This window comes from Chelonia mydas, chromosome 1 (assembly GCF_015237465.2).
Source record: "Chelonia mydas isolate rCheMyd1 chromosome 1, rCheMyd1.pri.v2, whole genome shotgun sequence".
NCBI classification, from domain to species: Eukaryota; Metazoa; Chordata; order Testudines; family Cheloniidae; genus Chelonia; species Chelonia mydas.
Genome location: NC_057849.1, coordinates 163,991,052 through 164,010,310, shown reverse-complemented (window position 1 = coordinate 164,010,310; position 19,259 = coordinate 163,991,052). Strand labels below are relative to the sequence as shown.

The following is a 19,259-nucleotide window of genomic DNA, read 5'->3' as shown; positions in this document are numbered from 1 at the left end:
AGTGCTTGCTCAAAGTCTCTTTTGATCCAGGTTTTGCAAGTCAGGATTGATATTCATTTACAGATTTGTACAAGTTTGTATAGTGTCCGCCTGCACTGCCCCTGGCTTGAGTCCAGCTAAGTATTGTTGGTGTCTGACTTTCATGAGTACTAATATTTTTCCCCTAAAATTTGTCATGGATTTAAAAGCCTTTACCTTTAAAAGCTGTGCTGAAAAGCAGTGATTTAAGATTCTGGTTACTGATTACTTACTTTATTCTATCTCTGTTTTATGTAACTGCATAAGTATAAGAAAAGTAAGGAAGAATAAATCTGAAGTAATTTACTTGGAACATTCATAAGTTAGGAAGTGGTAGCCTGAAAAAGCTCAAGCCTTCAGTCCAGCATTGCACCCAGTGGAATAAGTGGGAAGACATTCTGAGGAAGACCTCAGCTGGCCCCAGTGATGAAAATCCTGGAAAGGAAGTTCATGTAACTAAATTATTAATACAGTTAAATTAATACAAACTTATTCCTCTTAAATGGATTGCATAACCCATACAATTTTTTAGCTACTACTCATTTGCACTTGATCTTGCAGTCCTTAGGCAGGCAAAATTCCTGTTGATAGCAGCCTAGTAAGAAATGTTCTCTTCAACTTAATAGGATAAGAAAAGAGGAAAGAATCAATCAGTAGCATTCTGCTTTTTAACAAAGAATATGATCTGGTTAGCAAGGAGAAGTTATTCCATATTAGGCTATAAGATTTTCCTGTATGAATAAATTGAGGTACCTTAAAAGGATGCTGAGGGAAGAACAAAGAGAAAGAAGACAGTGGCCCCAGATAAGGGCATGGAGTACAGATTTGAAAGACAGCGGGCAAAGTTGTCAGCTTTGATGATCCTACAAGTTGCAAGCATTGTTTTGCCCAGACTGGGAGCTAATTGCTCACAGGGCTATAAATGCTTAAAAAGTTACTTGAGTGTGGGAAGCAGGATGATGAAAAGGACAAGGCAACTTTTAAAGTAAACTCTTCCTGAAGCAAGGGGTTGAACTGGTTGGTGAGTTAAGGGAACGGACTATGCCAGCCAGCCCCTAGTTGGACTTGGAACGTGTCTTAGGCCGTCTGCACTACAGAGTTAAGTCGATTTAAGTGCTCTAGCACTGAGAGAGAGAGCAGTGCACTGTGGATAGCTATCCCACTGTGCAAATTGCCAACTTCTCCCACTAGGAGTTCTGGGAATGGATCACAGTGCATCATAGGGGCAGGATTACCGCCCCATGATGCAATTTTCTCTGTTCCATGATTCCAAGGACTTCTCACTGCATTTCACGCCATTTTTCAACTGCACCTGCCTGAAAGCATGGATCCTTGACTGATCACCTGGCTTGTGATGAGCTTTATGAACAAAAAGAGGCTGATCCTGCAGTATTTCATGAGCTGCAAATCTGAACAGGAATCTGTGGTGCCTGCCCTGTTGTGTACCATGGAAAGAAACAATTCAAAATTGATGTGTGTGGTTTTTTTTTAATCTATTTCCTTTGGTTAGTTTTGCATGTCACCTTTCAATTTCACCTCTCTATGCCACAGGACAAGCCTATTGCCTGTTCCACATCATCCTCCAACTTGACCTCCTCGTCCACCACTTAGTCCTTGGAAATGACTCCACTGGCTGCAGCCTCTAGTCCCCCCAGAATATCCATGGGGTTCTTGGTGGTGGAGGTGGGGTTGCCACCGAGTATGGCGTGCAGCTTCTTGTAGAAGTGGCATGTTTTTGGTGCCACACTAGAGTGACGGTTGGCCTCCCTTGATTTCTGGTACATCTGCCTCAGCTCCTTGATCTTAGCATGGCACTGCTGTGTACCCCTTTTCATCCATGCCACAAGCAATCTGCTCATAGGTGTCAAAGTTCCTATGTCTGGATTGGAGCTGCAACTGCACAGCCTCCTCTTCCCACAGACCCAACCAATCCAGCAACTCCTGTGTACTCCAGATGGGAGCATGTTTGCTGCGGAAAGCCAGCATGATCAGCTGGGAAGATGTAATGTGAACTGTCCATGCCGAGCAAACAGGAAGTGGAATTTCAAAAATTCCCAGGGCTTTAAAGGGGGGGGGGGGGTGCATGCCTGTGTACCTGGCTGCAGGGCAGCACAGTAGAAACTGCTTATCAAAGCGGTCATGCTGGGCATTGTGGGACACCACCTGGAGTCCCCTTAGGGCAACATAAGCAAGCACAGTGTCTACACTGACACTGTGTCACTCTAACTTTGTCTCAAAAAGCTGTGCCACTCATCAAGGTGGTTTTATTATGTCTGTGTAGCAGTAGAAGAATTAAATCGGCAGGGGGAGAATTGTTGTGTGTACACGTCCACTGTTTTGTCAATGAAACTTGCCTTTTGTCAACACAACTGTGTAGTGTAGACAAGGCCTTAGTAATGTCATACAGTAGAATCTTATAACTTTACATACAATGTTTCCATACATATTTTACCAGGACAATAATGATCAGCAAATTATGAATTTTCAAATGATACTTCACAGGGTATACTGTGTACAAAATTTATCATAGCCCTGTGAGCTATAAAAGGGATGAACATTGGGGTACAGCCCATCACACCTCCCCCTTACAAAGCCATAGGAGGGTTAGCCACTGGCTAACCCAGAGGCAGTTGGTCAGGGCCCTCTTTCCTGGACAGGGCACCTGCTGCCATGTTGTCTTTTCCCTTTATGTGCTCAATTTCCATATCAAATTCCTGAAGTAAGAGGCTCCAGTGTAGAAGCGTGGAATTTGAGCCTTTAGGTTTGTTTAGCCTAATCAATGGCTAATGATCTGTTAAGACCCTGAATTTTCAATTGAACAGGGTAGTTGATTAATTGCCCACACTATAGCATAGCATTCCTCTTCTGTGACAGACTAATTCTATTCAGTTGGTGTAAATTTTTTGCTTAAGAAAGCAATTGCATGGTTCATGTTATTCTCCCCTGTTTGCATCATCACAGAACCCAGACCAATGTCTGATGCATCTGTACACAGTTTAAACATTTTGTCAAAATCAGGGCTAGCCAGAACAGACTTTTCAGACCAAATGTTCTTTACCTTATCAAATCCTTCCTGGCACGCTTTCATCCAAACGACTTTGTTTAGCTTGGTCTTTTTACATAAATCTGTGATGGCAGAGACAATGTCACTGGACCCCCACACAAACCGTCTGTAGTAGTTTACCAGACCTTCGAAAGATTGGACTTATTTTTTGGTTTGGGATACATGCCAATTTACAATAGCTTCAACTTTCAAAGCATAGGGATGTTTGACCTCCCCCTACCCAGTGTCCCAAATAAGGAACTCTGGCTACTTCAGTTTTACAGAGGCTTTTATAGTTACGCCTGCCTCTTTGACTTTTGACAGCACAGTTCCAAGTGTTCTTCGTGATCAGCCCAAGTGTCGCTAAATACTGCAACGTCATCCACGCATGCTCTTGCGAAGTTCTGTAAACCATTTAACACTTGGTTTAACAGCCTCTGGAAGGTGGCTCCAGCATTAATTAAACCAGCTGGTAACATTATAGAGTCTTATATCAGTGATGAAAGCAGATTTTTTTCTGTGCATCCTCATCCAAAGGGTTCTGCCAATAACTTTGAGTTAAATCAAAAGAATTGCTTATTTATCATTGCTTAAAATGTCCAGTATATCATCAATTCTAGGCATGGGATATACATCTGGTACTGCAACAGCATTAAAAGTTTTCTATAATCAACACAAAACCTTACAGTTTTCAGAATAACAGCCGTGTTAGTCTGTATTCTCAAAAAGAAAAGGAGTACTTGTGGCACCTTAGAGACTAACCAATTTATTTGAGCATAAGCTTTCGTGAGCTATGGGGGTGCATCCGATGAAGTGAGTTGTAGCTCACAAAAGCTTATGCTCAGATAAATTGGTTAGTCTCTAAGGTGCCACAAGTACTCCTTTTCTTTTTGCGAAAACCTTACAGTGTTGTCTTTCCTAGGGACCAAGACCACAGGTGATGCTCAAAAGCGTACCCTGGGTAATGGCACATACATACTTCAACTTTTATCTTCCTGTTTTCTTAATCCTCAGAAAGGAGCTGATTGCCAGGCTGGAACAGGCAGAAAAGGAGAGCATGGATGCTGCTCAGCTGGCTAAGGAGTATGCAGAACTGACAGAGGAGAATCGGACATTGAAACTGGCTCAGATGCAGTGTGCAGAGCAACTGGAAAAGCTTAGAATACAATACCAAAAGAGACAGGGCTCTTCATAACTCTCAACTAACCAATAAGAGGCAGTCAAATCCAGTATTTGTTCTGTGCTGGCCAAGAGGTTTTAAAAAAAGGTTCTGTTGTAACACTTCACTAGAAATACAGAATATTTAAAAGTCTATATTTGATTTAATGCTTGCCAGCCGGTAGCTTAATATAATGGATATTTTATCCATTATATAATGGATATTTTATTTCAAGTAACATAATTGAAGCTAATCTAGCCCCATTATATGTTCTAGTAGATCAGGTTTCTTTTCTAAAGATATTTCTTCCAATTTAAGAAGATATGGACACACTACAAACTGATATAAATAGTCTCTATGTTGGGAGTTGGACCATACTAAGACATACAGCAGGGGCAGTGTTAATATATGGAACACTGGAACACACTCATGTGCTTCTATTTTAGTTTAGTTTTCTTTTTTGTTTTTATTTTTTTCATGCCTAAAATGTTTGGAAATTGTCCTAAATCTAATCTGGCTCTGGCTCAAGATTATGCTCCAGGTATCTGGCATGTTGATAATGTCAATTTTAGGTTGTTTTATAAAGTCTAAAAGATTGCACTTTTTTTTAAAAAAGTACTTTCATTAAAATAGCACTAACCAATCATTTTCATCAAAGAATTATATTGCTATCAATCATTTTCAAGTTATTAAATTGTGAAGAAACAGATAAAGTTTTCTTTCCACCGCCATATACTTGGCTAGAAATTCTTTTCTTTTTAAAATTCATTTGTACTTTTTGGCATGCAAGAAATGGAAAAGTAATGTATGGACACTACAGTGGTGAATAAATAAGACTTTATGGTTGTTAATGGAGAATACTTCAGTAAAAGTACCATATATTTTGTTTTTATTTTGTAGACTGTTTTGGAACAGAAATGACTGTGGGTAGGTACTAAACAGTTCAGTGATATATGAATAACTGAGAGTTAAAATGTCTGTTTTTCCTTGCTCTACTTATCACTGTATTTTCCTAAATCAATTGAAAATCCTTTGTTATACTTCCATTTCTATTCATACAGTATTTTTTTCATTAAAAGTGGATATACAAAAAAGCTATTTTGTGCCCTTCACTTCCTTAATCTTCCCCATATTTTAAACTCCGCTCAACTGGAAGTATGTTACATTTTTGTGAGGTTAGAATTAAATACACAAAAATTAAGGTTACACTTTTAAAATTAAAAATGTTAGGAATTGCAAAAGGTAAGATATTCACAGTAACCTTTAATTTTGACCCCATTGTTCTTGTAGGACCCAACATTTATACTAAATTAACCTAGGCAACTCTCACTGAAGTTATTTAGCACCAAATTTTACCCCAGCTGGTGCAGCACAGAGGCTTAAAGGAGTCCAAGGTGCCTCCTTACATCTCTCTACTGGCAAATAACATCAGGTAGCAGCACAGACATGAAAGTAGGTTCCATAGGGCTGCTGCTTACTTCCTCATGGAATATGGGGACAGGATGGGGTGGGGAATAGGCAGAATCTCAGCTCCAATCTCCCTAGCACATGGGGCAGCATACCTTGTACTGGTCTACACGTGGGGCAGTTTACTCTCTACCCAGAGCAGCAGGAAAACAAGAAGGGGAACTGTGTCTGAGTCACAATCTTTTTTCCTGGGATGCTTAAAGGGCATGTAATAATGTGCTGCCCTTATTTAGGGAAGATTATTATCTCACAGTGTAGTCCTTGTGTATACAAATTTGAAAGCAAAACTGGATCCATAAATTAAACAGCATAATGAATAATACAAAATACTTAAGATATGGCATTGCGGGCAAGGTAAGAACTTTGAGACCAATTCTGTGCTGACATACACTGTGTGCAATCTTGTTGTCTTCAGTGGGTTTGCACTGAATGCATGACAAATACTGTAAATTCTCTGTTTCCTCCTCCCTATGGTACTAGAGTACTGTGGTCTCGCCACCTGGGATAAATCTGGAATTCTTTGGATAAGGTTTTTATTCAAAGCCCATTGACATCAATGGAAACTCCCTTTGACTTCAGTTAATTTGGGATTTTTGATTCCACTGATCCGGTCTTTTTCCATTTAGCCAAATTTCTTTCCTTTATATTCTTAATTATAATGCACAATCAAAAATAGCTCACTTTTAATTTACATATATGTACTAACATGAACACACATGTTTTTGAGAATAGCAGCTCAAAGACATTTCATCACCCACAAAATGAGTAAAACCAAAATGGAGGTAGCTGAAAAAGAAAAAAATAAGAAAATACCAAATAAGAAAAAGAGAAGAAAAACTAAATGATCTGACAAGTGAACAAAATTAGATCCACTGAACTTTGCAAATCCATTTGTAGGAAAATGAAGCTGTAGAAAACTGAGGAAAACCAAGAGGCTACTCACAGTGTGTAAAGTATGATTCAGTCAGATTAGCCTTCTGAAAAGAAACTTTGTTTGTTTGTTTTTCTACCAATGGGTATTTTTTTAAATATTAAAGCATGAAACAATAAATTTTTACATATTCAGAGTAACTACGTAGTCTTCTCATCCTGGGTTTTTCTTAAAGCAAAACACTGCTAAATGATTTAATACCAATTACATTTTTTATGAAAAGATTTGCTCATGATTTGTGCTCTTTTCCTCTACTGTTTAGAGGTTTATGACTGAACTATTCTGCTAAAAAAAATCCATTCTAAATATAATACTATATACAAAAGAAGATTTTAGGCAATTATATTAAAGGTGATTTTATATTGTATTTCATCTCAGAAATTTTGAATGCCAGGTTCTGTCTTTCTGAGTACATACCCAGCTGCCACTGAGACCTTAAACTTTATGAACTTTGCCTACCTCTAACAATTGCAGTTTTCATATGGAAATAGGGTAGAGTGATCTAATTTTGGCACCAATGCAGCAGGGGTCTTTTTTAGTGGATCCCAATAGGTTATTCAGTCTAAAGATATCAAACATATCAGTGCAGTGACATAAATGCAGTTATTTCAGGTCAGGTCACTAGAGAATGGTGGGAGAAGAAAAATGTTTTTAAAAAATCTATGTTTTTCTTTTCCAATTACTATTTACTCACTTCTTTACAAACATACCTAATGCTGAACAAGCTTACTTAAGTATTCCAGTTAGCAAGGATATGACTCATGCAGTCCTGAAACTGCCAAATGCTTGGGTGATTTTATATATTTAAAAAAAAAAAAAAAGCTGGAAAAGAAGAAGCTGCAATTTTTCAGAATTGTTTCCTTTTCCTGGAACATGTTGCTGTTCCAGCTCTCTTGTGAGTTTATGATCTTCGGAAAATTCTTAGAATTGATGCTTTTAAAAATTTGGCTTATTACAAGCTAGTTCTTAATGAAAGATGGAGATTGTTCGTGGTAGTTACAAACAGGCATAGGTAAGACAGATATGTTCTTTCCCATACAGTTGTGCTGTGGTGCCGTGGCATAAACCTTTATGTTAATATCACATCAGCCATGGAACCCAGTTTGAGCATGGAGCTGACCTATCTGAGGTATTGGTGTAAGGTAAGTGCATTTTTTAAAAATCATATATACTACGTGTTTTTCAAGTAGTAAAACAGTTTTATACATTAACAAGATGTCAATGTTGTTTGTTGCTGAAGCTGTGCAAATAGTTAAAATAGCATAATTACTAGATCCTACATATTAGAGAGACAAAGTGGGTGAGCACAGGTGCCGACTTTAGAATGTGCTGGGGGTGCTCGACCCCTGGCCCTGCCCCAGGCCCCGCCCTCACTCCACCCCTTCCTCCAAGGCCCCGCCCCCACTCCAGCCCCAAAGCACCCACAGAGTTGACGCCTATGTGGGTGAGGTAATATCTTTTATTGGACCAACTTCTGTTGGTGAGAGTGACAAGCTTTCAACCTACACAGAGCTCGAAACCTTGTCTCTCTCACTAACAGAAGTTGGTCCAATAAAAAGATATGACCTCGCCCACCTTGTCTCTCTAATATCCTGGGACAGACATGGCTACAACAACACTGCATACAGATCCTACCTATGGCACTTTGGTTTCACACTCCAGTGGGGCTCTCATTGATTTTATGTTATCAGAGTAGTGGAGTTGGGAAATCATGGCAGAGTGGGAGCTGATTATCAAAGTGGGACTGGACATTGTGCTTGTTCTCTGAGAAGTGACTATTTAAATGGCATTGTGAGATTTCACATCTGTTTCAGTGGTTCCTGCTCAATGTTGTTCACTTTGCTACTAAAAAGTTGAGGGTGCGGGTTTCTAACTATCCATCTGCAACTTATTTAAGGCAAGCTGGTTTTTGTTTGTTTGTTTATTTCCTGGTTTGCATTTCATCACCAGTAATAAAGCTTCTGTGGTGCAAATTCTGCCCTGTTATAGTTGGGTAACTCTGTTGTAACTGCAGTGGCCAAACCTAACCAGACTTGTATGAAGTCTTCAAATTCCTCTGCTCCATCCACCATAGAATCACATCCACAGAGTGGGATTTGACCCATAGAAATGCAAAATTATACATTTGACACCATATGTAGCCTTCTTCTCACTAACAAATGATCATCAGTTGGGATATGCTTTTCAAAGACTGCAGTTAAAAAGTCCTAGAAGAGTCTTGTATCCTAACCCCTTTAGAGCAATGGTACAGGAAATCTTGAGAACATTTTGTATGTAACATTTATCTGGAGAACACACTATTAAAAAAATTTAAATGTGGATACTCCTCTGCAGCATGCAATGATAGAAACATCTGCTGAAAGAGTGTATTCTTCCCTAAAGAAAATCAGCCAGAATCAGCCAGATGCAAAACAGAATTCTTTTAATCAAATTCGAGACCGTGTTGCTAGCATCATCTATTATTAAGGTTGTCCAACACTTCCCAATATAAGAGCCAATTTTCAGTTGCTTCTAACTTTGCCAAACTTTCTGTTTGGGCTGGAATTTTCCATCCCAGGTGTCAGCCTCAGGCTGATATTTAGTTTTGAAATTTTCAGCCAAAATAGTTCAGTTGTTTTTGAGACTGAGGGTAGGCAAAAATATGTTTTTTGCCTATGTTAGATTCTGATAACCTTTGAACAGCTCTAGCACCCCCATGCTTTGGCACAGAGCCATTGAAATTTGGTGGGGAGGGCAGTGGTTATGGATGTACCTTTTGCTGTCTCCATGAAAATCCACCCCAATTTGGCCAAGTTATAAGCCTCTGAAAAATCAGTTTGCACATGCTCAGTAGAAGCTTTTTAGATTTTAACAGCTAAAATCTCCTTAGATTCCATGCAAAGAACATGCTGCTAGGGATGACCAGACTGTGCGTGCACCATCCCCACAGCGTGATTGAGCCTATTGCTTCCACTCCAGGTTTACAATATGTTATATATTAAAATATATATTATCCCCTGCTATTGTGTCCTGCAAAACCCCAACATCTTCAGCTCATCACCTGTCATGTACTTCTGTATCAGACATGGACTGGTCACAGAGTTTCCTTCTGTTCTGAGCAAGATAAACACCAGATGTGTTTATCATAAGATCCTTTAATACTCCGACAGGTATGGCTGATGCTTGTTTAAATAAGGTATTTTACACACAGTGCTTCCTAGTGGCTGAACAGTATAATACAGGTTAGCATTCCATTCCATTTTCCCCGTTAAGTACTACATTCGTACCATTTACACTATCACACTGGCTTTGAAGTTCTGTACCTATCAGTCTAAGTATCTCTGAATCATACTGGTTTTCTAAGTACACAACCTAAATGTGTAACAACTTGGTCATCTGGCTGTCCATTAGTTTCAACGAGTGGCTGTGGTTTGTTTGGAATCCTTGAGTCATCATCTTCTTGTTCTGCATCTGCCTTCTGTAGAGTTTGCTCATTTGATTGTTCTTCCTGAGGAACAAACTGTAGATGTCAATGGTTTGTGTTGAACTCTCCACTGTCAGTCTCAATCACATATGATTTGGGTGCTTAATTCTTTTTTCTTTATGACAACTGGAGTTGTCCATCCTTTTCCTCCATCCAATTTGACACATAATCACCAGGTTCTGGACCTGGCAGTTCTCTGCCTAAGTGAAATACGTTGTAAAAGTGTTCATCAGCTCCTTTAGCCTTTTTATCCGGTTTGGCTACTCTCTGATTTGGCTAAATCTACTACTATCCGATTTGGCTAAATTCTGCTACAGCGAATTGTGGTCCATTGTACATCCCTAGTTGTTCTGGAATACTGAAGTGAGCAAAAGTGCACTTCAGTTTTTCGATAATATTGCGACATGTTATGTCTTTCAAGTACTTTATTTCTATTTACCTGGAAAAATAGTCTACAAAGATCAGATAAGGATGTCCTCTGAATTCACATATATATGAAATTAGTCTCTGTCAAGGTCTGTGCGGTAGAGGTATTGTTATTAAATGTGTTGTATTGGTCTGTTATTTCTGCAATGTTCACTTGCAGATACTTTATTCTTTATGTCCCTTGCTGATGCCCGGCCACCATACTGGTTGGCCCATTCTTAGCGTTTAGTTAATCCTCTATGTCCTTCATGGATGAGGTTTAGGATTTCTCCTCTCCTTTCGTTTGGAATTACAATGCCATTGCCTTTAATCGTGAGTCTATTTGACTCATTTAATTGTCCATTCACTGCAAAGTAGTCTCTCGTCACTTCCTTAGTGTCCTTTAGATACTTGGGTCAGCCACCTCTAATGTAGTCTGAATTCTTCCCTGCCTCCCACTGTGTTTACTGTAACTGCTACTATGATCCAGTTTTGACTTTTATGGATGTGCATCAGGAAGAAGATACTGAATCCCCCTTCAATGTTTATTTAATTGTAAATATTTGCTTATAACAGAAGGGAAGTAAACAAGTGGTATAATTCCCACGGTGTTATAACTGCAAATTGGTGGGGAAGTAGTCTATACAATGGTGAATGGGAGGGAGATGTCCATTAGGCAGTCTCTCTATTAAGATATGGAAGAATCTAGTAACTCTTGTGTTATGTTTCAGAGTGGTAGCCGTGTTAGTCTGTATCAGCAAAAACAACGAGGAGTCCTTGTGACTCGTTAAAGACTAACAAATTTATTTGGGCATAAGCTTTCATGGGCTAGAATCTACTTCATCAGATGCATGGAGTGTAAAATACAGTAGCAGGTATAAATACACAGCACATGAACAGATGGGAGTTGCCTTTACCAAGTAGGTCAGTCTAACGAGACAATTCAATTAGCAGTAGGATACCAAGGGAGGAAAAATTACTTTTGAAGTGGTAATGAGAGTGGCCCATTTCAAACAGTTGACAAGAAGATGTGAGTAACAGGAGGGGGAAATTAGGTTTTGTAATGACCCAACCACTCCCAGTCTTTATTCAGACCTAATTTGATGTTGTCCAGTTTGCAAATTAATTCCAGTTCTGCAGTTTCACGTTGGAGTCTGTTTCTGAAGCTTTTTGTTGAAGAATTGCCACTTTTAGGTCTGTTATTGAGTGACCGGGGAGACTGAAGTGTTCTTCTACTGGTTTTTGAATATTATAATTCCTGATGTCAGATGTGTGTCCATTTATTCTTTTGCGTAGAGACTGTCCGGTTTGGCCAATGTACATGGCAGAGGGGCATTGAAGGCATATATCACATTAGTAGATGTGCAGGTGAATGAGCCCCTGATGGTGTGGCTGATGGGGACTGGAACTCTATAAATATGCATATAGGTGCAGCAGTGGGTTTAACACTGAAGCCTTATGTACTAGTTTTTGGTCAGGTTTGCTAGACAATTTTCTTCAGCTGTTTCTTCTTGTCTGGTACAAAGGCAGGAAACATGTAGAATAAAACAAGGCAATAAACATCACTTATTCTACGAATCAAGACAGGGTGATGCCGTTGTCTCTATAGGGAAATGTCTGTGACACAACAGTTGCATCATTGTAGACTAGGAACTGTAATCTTGTGCAGTGAAATTATTTTAAATTGCTGAAAATACATTATTGATTATATTTAAATATACTGAATGGACACTTCACCAATGTTGCTTTAAAGCATGTACATATTAAATAAGAATTATGCCTATAGGTTGAAGTGAGGCTTTTAATTTTTTACATTTATACTAAATGCTTTTCTAGTGAAATAAAATTTGACAAATAACCAGGAGAAAGTAATAAGTTGAGTTTAAAACTAACTTTTTTCCCAAGAATCTGTAGACTTTTTTCTTTTAAAAAAAATCCATAGTTTAGAATTAGGACTGGAATCCCAATAAAGTCATAATGATACAGATTAAACAAAACACACACCTCTGTGGGCCAGTCCTGCACATCTTCAGTAGAAGAAAGTCCCCTTGCATTTAATGGTTCGATGGGCACGGGGGGCATGGCAGAATCAGATCCTTTACTTACAACTGAATTAAGGTGTGATACAAACTATAGCTATGAACTGCACAGAGACACAGATCCTTTAACTAGAATTGTGAATGTCACAAATACACACTGTAGGGCAGAGGTGGGCAAACTACGGCCTGTGGGATCCTCCTGCCTGTCCTCTGAGCTCCCAGCCGGGGAGGCTAGTCCCCGTCCTGTCCCCTGCTTTCCCCCGTCCCGCGCAGCCTCAGCGTGCCGCACCACCAGCGCTCTGGCCCACCACTCCTGCTGGACAGCGCAGTGGCGTGGCTGCAAAGTTCCTGCTGCTCTGAGCAGCATGGTAAGGGGCGGGGCGCAGGGTGGTTGGATAAGGGTCAGGGAGCAGGGGGCGGTAGGATGGGGCGAAGGTTATGGGGGGGCGGTCAGGGGACAGGGAGCGGTTGGATAGGCATGGGAGTCCCGGGAGGCCTGTCAAGGGGCGGGGGTGTGGATAGGGGTCAGGGCAGTCAGGGGACAGGGAGTGGGGCAAGCATGGATAGGGGGTGGGATCCCGGGGAGGTGGTTAGGGGCGGGGGGGTCCCAGGAGGGGGCATTCAGAGGACAAGGAGCAGGGTGGGTGTTGGATGGGGCAGAAGTTTTTAGGGGGGCAGTCAGGGGCCAGGAAGTGGGAGGGAGCGGATAGGGAGGCAGGGAGGGATAGGCTGTTTGGGGAGGCACAGCCTTCCCTACCGAGCCCTCCATACAATTTCACAACCCCGATGTGGCCCTCGTGCCAAAAAGTTTGCCCACCCCTGCTCTATCCATTCTGAAGGTTTGTCAAAGCTGAAGTTCTCTGGGGCATTGAAGAGTGGTATGTTGATAGGATTCTGCAACCTTTATTGCTTTGTTCGTTCTGTTTGCAACCTTTGTTGCTTTTCCTTCTGTGTCTGATCTTAGTTTACACCTGACACCATGTCACATACTTCTGTACCAGATATGGACTGGTCACAGAGCTTCCTTTTGAGCAAGATATGCACCAGATCCTTCATCATAAGATCCTTTAATGCTCTGCCAGGTGTGGCTAAGGTTCGTTTAAATAAGGTATTAGGTTTGGCTGAGGTTTGTTTAAATAAGGTATTTAGCACACAGTGCCACGTAGTGGCTGAACAGGATAATACAGTTTAGCATTCCATTACACTACCCACATGCCCATTTGACTTTTATGCCATCCCTCTATTTGGAACCCAGATAGCCCTCCTGTTCCCCCACCTTGCAGACTTCCTGCCCCGCGGCTCCATTTTGCAATGCCCCAGTCCTACCCACTATCCATTCCATTTATTCTTATTCTTACACAGTTGGCAATGGGCTTTGTTGCAAGGATAGTAGTGAATAAACAGATTGACAGAGCCAGAAGAGTACCCAGAAGTCACCTACTACAGGACAGGCCCAACAAAGAAAAGAACAGCACGCCACTAGCCATCACATTCAGCCCCCAAGTAAAACCTCTCCAGCGCATCATCAAGGATCTACAACCTATCCTGAAGGACGACCCATCACTCTCACAGATCTTGGGAGACAGGCCAGTCCTTGCTTACAGATAGCCCCCCAACCTGAAGCAAATACTCACCAGCAAACACACACCACACAACAAAAACACTAACCCAGGAACATATCCTTGCAACAAAGCCTGTTGCCAACTTTGTCCACATATCTACTCAGGGGACACCATCATAGGGCCTAATCACATCAGCCACACTATCAGAGGCTCATTCACCTGCACATCTACCAATGTGATATATGCCGTCATGTGCCAGCAATGCCCCTCTGCCATGTACATTGGCCAAACCAGACAGTCTCTACGTAAAAGAATAAATGGACACAAGTCAGACGTCAAGAATTATAACAATCAAAAACCAGTCGGAGAACACTTCAATCTCTCTGGTCACTCTATTACAGACCTAAAAGTTGCAATTCTTCAACAAAAAAACTTCAAAAACAGACCCCAACAAGAGACTGCTGAATTGGAATTAATTTGCAAACTGGACACCATTAACTTAGGCTTGAATAAAGACAGGGAGTGGATGTGTCATTACACAAAGTAAAACTATTTCCCCATGTTTATTCCCCCCCGCCACACACACACACTGTTCCTCACACGTTCTTGTCAACTGCTGAAAATGGCCTACCTTGATTATCACTACAAAAGGTTTTTTTTCTCTCCTGCTGGTAATAGCTCACCTTACCCGAACACTCTGGTTACAGTGTGTATGGTAATGCCCATTGTTTCATGTTCTCTGTGTATATAAAATCTCCCCACTGTATTTTCCACTGCATGAATCCGATGAAGTGAGCTGTGTTAGGGGGCTTATTCCTTCACCTGCTTCCTTCCCTGGTCCTTCTCGCATGAACAGAGAGCAACAATACCCGAAGTCCAAAGGTGCAAACAATTCGATGTTTATTGGGGTGAACTTCCAGCAAGCATGATTCCAGTTTCCTTCCTTAGTGTCCTCCTTCCCAGCTCTGACACAACAGAGCCTTATACCTGTGTCCTTGTTCCCATTCCTGCCCTTAGCCAAACATGATTCCAATTTCCTTCCTTACCCCCATTCCCTGTTCCCATTTCCCCCTTTAGCAAAACATGATTCCAATTTCCTTACCCACATTCCCTGTTCCCATTTTCCCCACACACACCCACCCACTCACTTCCTGATTGACTGCAGGCTATATAGTAAAACTTGAGTTCTGCTTTGCTATACCTTAACCAATCATTTTCCTGAAATTTAACTAACCAATCCTAACATATTGTAACATGATTATGTAACCAATTATATCCCACCACCTTAATTAGTTTACACCCAGCAAAATTAATTATACAGCAGACAGGAACAATCACAGAACCAGACAGAGATTATACAGACAAACAATAGCAAAGTGGGAACTATAATGACAAGACAATACAGAAGTGAGGATTTCACATCCCAGCTATTGATAAGTGAGTTCTTGCCAGAGAGGATGCTATCAAACTAAGTTTCCTTTTACATTTTCTAGGCACTTCTCTTTCTCTGGAGGCGATAGGCATTATCAGGACAGGATTGTATTCCTAACAGCCCAATAGCACCTTCTTTCAATGTGACTAGTTTGGAATGTGAGGATGTGACTGTTCGCTTCCTAGCTTATGGCTGTCTCTGCTGCTTAGCCAAAGGCCTTAGCCTAAGCACAGGGCCTCAGACTGTCACAGTAAGAGAAGGCCCTTACACCGGCAGACAGTGATTTTGATTCTTTCTTTTGTATCTCTATAACTAGCCAAGTGATAAGAATACACCTAAATTCTTAGAGTATAGGCCTTTACAGACAGGCCTGAATATCTATATCCTAACAAGCTGTAGCTCACAAAAGCTTATGCTCAAATAAATGTGTTAGTCTCTAAGGTGCCACACAAGTACTCCTTTTCTTTTTGCGGATACAGACTAACACGGCTGCTACTCTGAAACCTGTAAATATAAAAAGCACCCAAGAGAAGCTACAAAGAATTAATAATATGTACTGGCCTCTGATACCCTTACTCATGATGAGTAGTCCCTTCCTCCATGAGTAGTTTTATTGACTTCAGTGGGGATTATTTGTGGAATTCAACTGAGTAAATGTATCAAAATCTGGGCTATAGTGGTTTACATTTTCAAAGTATTGTACAAACATTAATTAAGAAGTGATTGTCACCCCCAGAAATTTTAACTAAATTTAACATTTAAAATAATGCTGTAAGAACTAAAAATCATTGATAGTCTGTTGTACACAACAGCAGAGCCTGGATTCTGGTATATTATTTTTGCTAGCACATTTCAGTCCACATCATGACTCAGTGTTTTCATTCTTATATTCATAAAAGGAAAAGAAATGGGGTCTTTCTACTTTTCTCTCTGCACATGCTATCCTATGCTTAATGTTAAGTAATTGCAGACTCTAAAGTACTAGAATTCAAGAGCACTCTAAAATATAGACAACATTCCAGCTACAGTACAAGTTTTCAAATTTTCAAGCTATCCAAAATGTTGATGCTTAGGTAGAACCTTTCTTAAACCAAACAAATTGTGTAGATTTTGTACATGCACATGATCTAAAATCCTTGTGTAAAGTTAATTTACACAGGATTATCCTTGCAAAATTCTGAAATACTTTTCAGTTGTATGACTAGAACACTGTTGCAAGAACAAGTGTGGGGGTGGGAAGTGCCTATAAATTCTTTCTTCAACTTTTGTTTCAGTCTGGAATTCCCCTCTAAATGGTTTTTGTTTGCTCTCCACAATTGAAACCTGGATAATAGCCAGAACATTATATTCATAGTACTTAAATGAGAAGTATGAAAAGGAAGAAGACATAACCAGGATTTTACCAAATGCAACGAGATGTTTTTATTAGCTAGTAGTGACACTTGTAGGTCTGCTGAATTGTACTCTGCATTCGTTAACTGTTTTAAAATGTGTGTGGTGTTCTTATCATCCTTCAATTTATATTGCAGAGACATTTCATTTGAAGCTTGATTGACAGTGCTATGAAGTAAGGTCCATTCAAAGCAGAATTGTCACTGACATTTTTATCACAACAGGATGATATTTAAATCTGTCTAAAATGTATTCTGAAATCTGTATCACTATCAAAGTTAGTCAGGTTTGCGTGGTCTGCAAGGGCAAGAATTGCAAACCCTAGTGAAACTGATTTAGGCCCTGAATCAACACAGCATTTAAGGATTCAATCCTGAAATGTGATGAGCCCTCTGTTCCCAATATAACAAAGCACTTAAACACATGCTTAACTTTAAACCTGTGAGTGGTCCCACTAAATTCCCAATAGGACTACTCAGAGCCTTAGGAGAACACTTCAAAAGCCAGTAGGAGAACACTTCAATCTTCCTGGACATTCTATAACAGATTTAAAAGTAGCTATACTTGAACAAAAAAACTTCAGAAACAGACTTCAAAGAGAAACTGCAGAACTAAAATTCATTTGCAAATTTAGCACCATTAATTTGGGCTTGAATAGGGACTGGGAGTGGCTGGTTCTCCGCTTGTGAGGTAACTCCCTTCTCTTCGTGTCAGTATATAATGCCTGCATCTGTAATTTTCACTACATGCATTTTACCCACAAAAGCTTATGCCCAAATAAATCTGTTAGTCTTTAAGGTGCCACTGGACTCCTTGTTGTTTTTGTGGATACAGACTAACAAGGCTACCCCCGATACTCAGAGCCTTAGAGTGATATCCATGTGCTTGTTGGAGCAAGGCCAGAATGCTCAACATCTTAACTTTGAAAAATGGAAGAAGGAGAATCCGGGGAACTAGAGACCGGTCAGCCTCATTTCAGGCCCTGTAAAAATCATGGAGTAGGTCCTCAAGGAATCCATTTTGAAGCACTTGGAGGAGAGGAAGGTGATCAGGAACAATCAACATGGACTCCCCAAGGGCAAGTCATGCCTGACCAACCTGATTGGCTTCTATGATGAGATAACTGGTTCTGTGGATATGGGGAAAGCTTTGGATGTGATATACCTTGATTTTAGCAAAGCTTTTGATACAGTCTCCCACAGTATCCTTGCCAGCAAGTTAAAAAAGTATAGATTGGATGAATGGACTATAAGGTGGCTAGAAGCTGGCTAGATCATCTGGCTGAATGGGTAGTGATCAACGGCTCGATGTCTAGTTGGCAGCTGATATCAAGCGGAGTGCCCCAGGGGTCTGTCCTGGGGCCAGTTTTGTTCAACATCTTAATTAATGATCTGGATGATGGGATGGATTGCACCCTCAGCAAGTTCGCAGATGACACTAAGCTGGGGGAAGAGGTAGATACGCTGGAGGGTAGGGATAGGATCCAGAGTGACCTAGACAAATTGGAGGATTGGGCTGAAAGAAATCTGATGAGGTTCATCAAGGACAAATGCAGAGTCCTGCACTTAGGACGGAAGAATCCCATGCACTGCTACAGGCTGGGGACCAACTGGCTAAGAGGCAGTTCTGCAGAAAAGGACCTGGGGATTAGAGTGGATGAGAAGCTGGATATGAGTCAATAGTGTGCTCTTGTTGTCAAGAAGGCTAACAGCATATTGGGCTGCATTAGTAGGAGCATTGCCAGCAGATCAAGGGAAGTGATTATTCCCCTCTGTTCGGCACTGGTGAGGCCAGTTTGGGGCCCCCCGCTACAGAAAGGATGTGGACAAATTGGAGAGAGTCCAGCAGAGGGCAACAAAAATTATTAGGGGGCTGGAGCACATGACTTATGAGGAGAGGCTGAGGGAACTGGTCTTATTTGGTCTGCAGAAGAGAAGAGTGAGGGGGGATTTGATAGCAGCCTTCAACTACCTGAAGAGGGATTCCAAAGAGGATGAAGCTAGGCTGTTTAAAGTGGTGGCAGATGACAGAACAAGGAGCAATGGTCTCAAGTTGCAGTGGGGGAGGTCTAGGTTGGCTATTAGGAAAAACTATTTCACTAGGAGAGTGGTGAAGCACCGGAATGAGTTACCTAGGGAGGTGGTGGAACCTCCATCCTTAGAGCTTTTTAAGGCCCAGCTTGACAAAGCCCTGGGTGGGATGATTTAGTTGGGGTTGGTCTTGTTTTGAGCAGGGGGTTGGACTAGATGACCTCCTGAGTTCTCTTCCAACCCTAATCTTCTATGATTCTTCTGTGATTCTATGAAGTCAGTTTGATTTAAGCATGTGCTTGGAATGCCTTCCATCTG

General features: G+C 40.8%; 1 protein-coding gene across 8 annotated transcripts in view; it reads left to right on the top strand.

Moving 5' to 3' along the window:
- Window positions 1-19,259, top strand: part of MAP3K7CL (MAP3K7 C-terminal like) — a 115,769-nt gene that overhangs the window by 72,985 nt on the left and 23,525 nt on the right. For 7 of the 8 annotated variants that reach the window (XM_043538312.1, XM_027832866.3, XM_043538311.1 and 4 more), the window contains one exon: window positions 4,076-6,675. The exons of the other annotated variant lie outside the window; for it this stretch is intronic. In XM_043538312.1, coding sequence (XP_043394247.1) covers window positions 4,076-4,256 — 181 coding nt within the window. In that variant the 3' untranslated portion in view covers window positions 4,257-6,675. Of the gene's footprint in view, window positions 1-4,075; window positions 6,676-19,259 lie in introns of those variants that run through there. 8 annotated transcript variants of the gene reach the window in all.